Below are 3,605 nucleotides of genomic sequence, written 5' to 3'. Positions count from 1 at the left end.
TTTAATTTTTAATTTAGATTATATAATTTAAGCTTCTGACTTTTTTTTTTTTTTTTTTAATGGAAAATATGAACTATGCTCCTCTAAATATTTTAGTTATTAGTTGAAGAAGAATTATTTGATAATATTGTAATGCTAATTAGTGAGAGAAATAGAGGCAGAGGAATTAATGGAATATTAATGATTAATTATGTAATTAAAGCCACTACTAATCCCACAAGGGACCGAGTGCACTTTTTTAATTACAGTATGCAAATTTGTAATTTGGAATATTTCAACAAGATAAAAAAAAAAAAAAGAAAAAAAAAAGAAAGGAAAGAAATTCCCCAAATATGGACGATGAATGTGTTCATCAAACCAGGCTATCGTTCATGTTGCAGCTTACGGTTGGCTTCTTGAACCGATAGCCGGAAAACCCATTTGGTGAAAATGTTTTTCTTGATGTTCTTGCAAAATTTGTTGTCATTGTTTAATTGTGACTGAGCGTTTGGAGAAGCGGCGGACCTCAATTCTGCCACAAACGACTTCAATCTTCGAATAGCTAGTTTCAATGTTGATTCGGACATGTTGGCAAAGCAAAGACGGAACCACCCTGGTTCAGAGCAGTGGCAGGATGAGCCAGGAGAAATGTTCAAACCCACCTCGTACACTATCTTCTTCCACAGCTCTAGCTCGGATTCAAACGTGTCTGACTCCAACAAATGCCTCATGTCCACCCAACAGAACAACCCTGCATTGCTGTCCAGGCAGTTAATACCCGCCTTTTCCAAACCAGATACCAGCATCTTTTGTCTCTGTTTCAGCCTTCTTTGATTCTCGGTAATGTAGTTTCTAGTGAACTTCTTGTCGGACAGCATGGCTGAGAGAAGGTATTGTGTTTGAGACGACACCAATCCAAAGCTAGACATTTTGGTAGCCGCAGCCACCACCATGTCGTCGTTGGAGTAAATTGCACCAACGCGAAAACCTGGAAGCCCCAAATCCTTGGACAAACTGTAAACAATATGTACTCTCTTCCAAACCTCCTCTTCCTCGCTACTCCTCTCCCTAAGCACCTCCATCGCACTCACGAATCCCGGAGACCCGAAAACGGTCCCGGAGTAGATCTCGTCACTGATCAAGTGAATGCCTTTCGAAGTTATAAAGTCGAAAACCAAGTCGAGTTCGTGTCGGCTCATTGTGGTGCCCAATGGGTTGGATGGGTTTGTGACCAACACGCCTTTGACACGTAGGTTGCGAGCTTCGGCTTCTTTATAGGCTTGCTCGAGAGCCGGTCGGGTGACTTGGAAGCCGTTGGAGCTGGTGCAATGAATTGGTACAATCTCAACGCCGGTTCTCCATTTCAAATCTCTATCAAATCTGTTTGTACAACAAGTGCAAGTAAAGATCAGAATTATGATTCTTAATAACTTCATAATATAGCTTCAAGTTTTAGTAAAGATTGATTATGATATGAATACCAACCCTGGATAGTATGGAGTTGGGAGGAGAAAAGCATCGCCAGCCTCGGCAAGGCAGAACATAAGTGTCTCATTGGCTGAAGTTGCGCCAGCTGTGAGGACTATGTTATTAGCCTCAAATGTTACTTTGTTCCCTCTAATTTCCGCCATGAATTCGACCAATGCCTTTTTGAATGCGGGTAAACCGTGGTAATCTTGGAAGAGAGCGAGCTCCCTGAAAATGGATTGGCCATCTCGTTTGAAGCTGGCGGCGTCAGGGTTCTTTGTGAGCCATGATTCAAGAAGGTCAAATGATAGCTGCAAAATGAGAGGAAGAAGAAAAGGTGAATAATTGAGGCATAAAAAAGGTAGCCAAAATGGAAGAATATGAATAATCAATTACTTGATTCTCCGCAAGACCCATCTGAATTATGCCCTTGGGATTAGAAGCCTCATCAAAGGGATTCTTCTCATAAGCCTCCCACCCTAGGAAGTAGGAGGAATCTTGACCGTGGGAGTTGCACGTAGCCTTTGTGGATAGCATCTTCATTTTGTTTAGCTAAGAAGAGATTAAGGTTGAGGAATTGCTAAGAAGAGATTATGAGATAAGAGAGGTTAGTGAGATTGAAATTTGTTGAGAGAGATAGAGAGAGAAAGAGGAAGTCTTGGTTGGAATGTTTGGGTTGGAGAGGTCTCTAGCAAACATATTTATAGCACAAAATCCATAGGCCAACAAAAACTTTTGACCACATGTGGGGTCTAGGTTCTGATTTCAATATAAATGTTAATAATTTAAATAAAATAAGAGACAAAATATATATATTCTATAAATAACGCGTTTTACATTATTATTTATTATTTATTATTTATTATTTATTATTTATTATTTATTATTATTGGTATTGGAGATAATAATATGAATCATTTAATTAGAGTGTTTATGGATTTAAGTGATGATTTTGATATGGAAGATGAAACAGGAATGGATGGGATTAGGAATGTTTAATCTGAGGGTTAATTGTTGGGGGAAACCAAAGAAACAGACATTAAAGGAAGAGGGTTCGTAGTAAGAGGAGGCCGACAGCATCGCGTAGAGAAGATGGGGAAATAGACCCACCTGAGCCTCAAAGAAGAAGAAATGAACAGTGGGTCGGGGCCCGTATGTCCCCTGACTGCACAATCCACACCCACACTGTGTCTGCCATTGTCTTCCTCTGTGCTTCAACCTTAATGTTAATTAATTGTGATTAATTTGATTTGGGTTAAGTTCCATCTTCTAATTACCCGTCCATTTCAGCTCAACAAACACACTTTGTAAGCGCTCAAAAGGTTGGACAAAACAGGGCTCGTACCAAAACTTCATGTCCGTCGGCAGCAAAAACACCCTACTTTATGTCTGTGGACACACACCTAATTTCGGGGTTGGTAACTATTTTGAACGTCAAATGTGCAACAAAATAACAAACACTTCTCTACACAAGTTTTTAAAACTAATCATTTTAAAGAAATCAATATAAAATTCGGTGGTCTCCAAATGTTGATTGTGATGGCCCATTGGATGCATATTTTGATGGTTATATTTGTCAAGAGTTAAAATATTCCCTTAATATTTGAATATATATTTTTTTATTATGATTTAATATATATTTTATTTTATTCTCAAAATTTAGTCCATTTATATTTTTTCTTATTTATAGGTATGAGTTGGTAGATGGTATATTATCAAAACATTGTCAATATTAACATTCCATCCCAATTTTATTTCTTATCGTTATCTTTGTATTGTTTAGTTGAGTAACAATATTTTTAGATCTATTCACACTTTTTTTTATCGTAAATATTATGGTAGTTACACTTTTGAGTGGTAGACATTCCAACTAGTGGATGGTAAAACTATATTGGGTGGCAGATTTTAATATTAAAATATTAATTTTCTCCTCCGTAGTTAACCCGTGTCCACTCCCCGTTGGTTTTTGCCACATGGCACCTGGTTGGTTCTTGGTTCTGCTTCAGCTTGGGGGGTTTTTATGTATTAAAAAAAATATAGAAAAAAGTCAAAATTTAGACAAGGAAATGTCGGCCCTAAAAAGTAAAGAACACTCGTTCACATGAATGTAATGGATGAATTACAATTATCCATCCACTATTTACTTAGTCTTTTCTCCA

At 37.7% G+C, this 3,605-nt stretch overlaps 1 protein-coding gene across 1 annotated transcript; it reads right to left on the bottom strand.

Moving 5' to 3' along the window:
* Positions 1-230: 230 nt before the first annotated feature.
* LOC111453796 (1-aminocyclopropane-1-carboxylate synthase CMA101-like) lies at positions 231-2,082 on the bottom strand. The gene is made up of 3 exons (XM_023095031.1): positions 1,843-2,082; positions 1,465-1,757; positions 231-1,359 (listed from the first exon to the last, which is right to left on the bottom strand). Exons 1-3 carry the CDS (start codon positions 1,987-1,989, stop codon positions 363-365), a joined length of 1,437 nt encoding a protein of 478 aa, XP_022950799.1. The 5' UTR covers positions 1,990-2,082; the 3' UTR covers positions 231-362.
* Between the last annotated feature and the right edge of the window lie 1,523 nt (positions 2,083-3,605).

Source organism: Cucurbita moschata, unplaced genomic scaffold (assembly GCF_002738365.1).
Source record: "Cucurbita moschata cultivar Rifu unplaced genomic scaffold, Cmos_1.0 Cmo_Scf00015, whole genome shotgun sequence".
Lineage (NCBI taxonomy): Eukaryota > Viridiplantae > Streptophyta > Magnoliopsida > Cucurbitales > Cucurbitaceae > Cucurbita > Cucurbita moschata.
The sequence above is the reverse complement of the archived record's forward strand: the minus strand, read 5'-3'. Positions and strand labels throughout refer to the sequence as shown.

Excerpts from the sequence above, each read along its gene's own strand:
- LOC111453796 (XM_023095031.1), bottom strand. The coding sequence starts at position 1,989 with ATGAAGATGCTATCCACAAAGGCTACGTGCAACTCCCACGGTCAAGAT. Across the intron at positions 1,758-1,842 it reads TGGGTCTTGCGGAGAATCAA|CTATCATTTGACCTTCTTGA; the intron begins GTAATTGATTAT and ends CTCATTTTGCAG. Across the intron at positions 1,360-1,464 it reads CCAACTCCATACTATCCAGG|ATTTGATAGAGATTTGAAAT; the intron begins GTTGGTATTCAT and ends TTGTACAAACAG.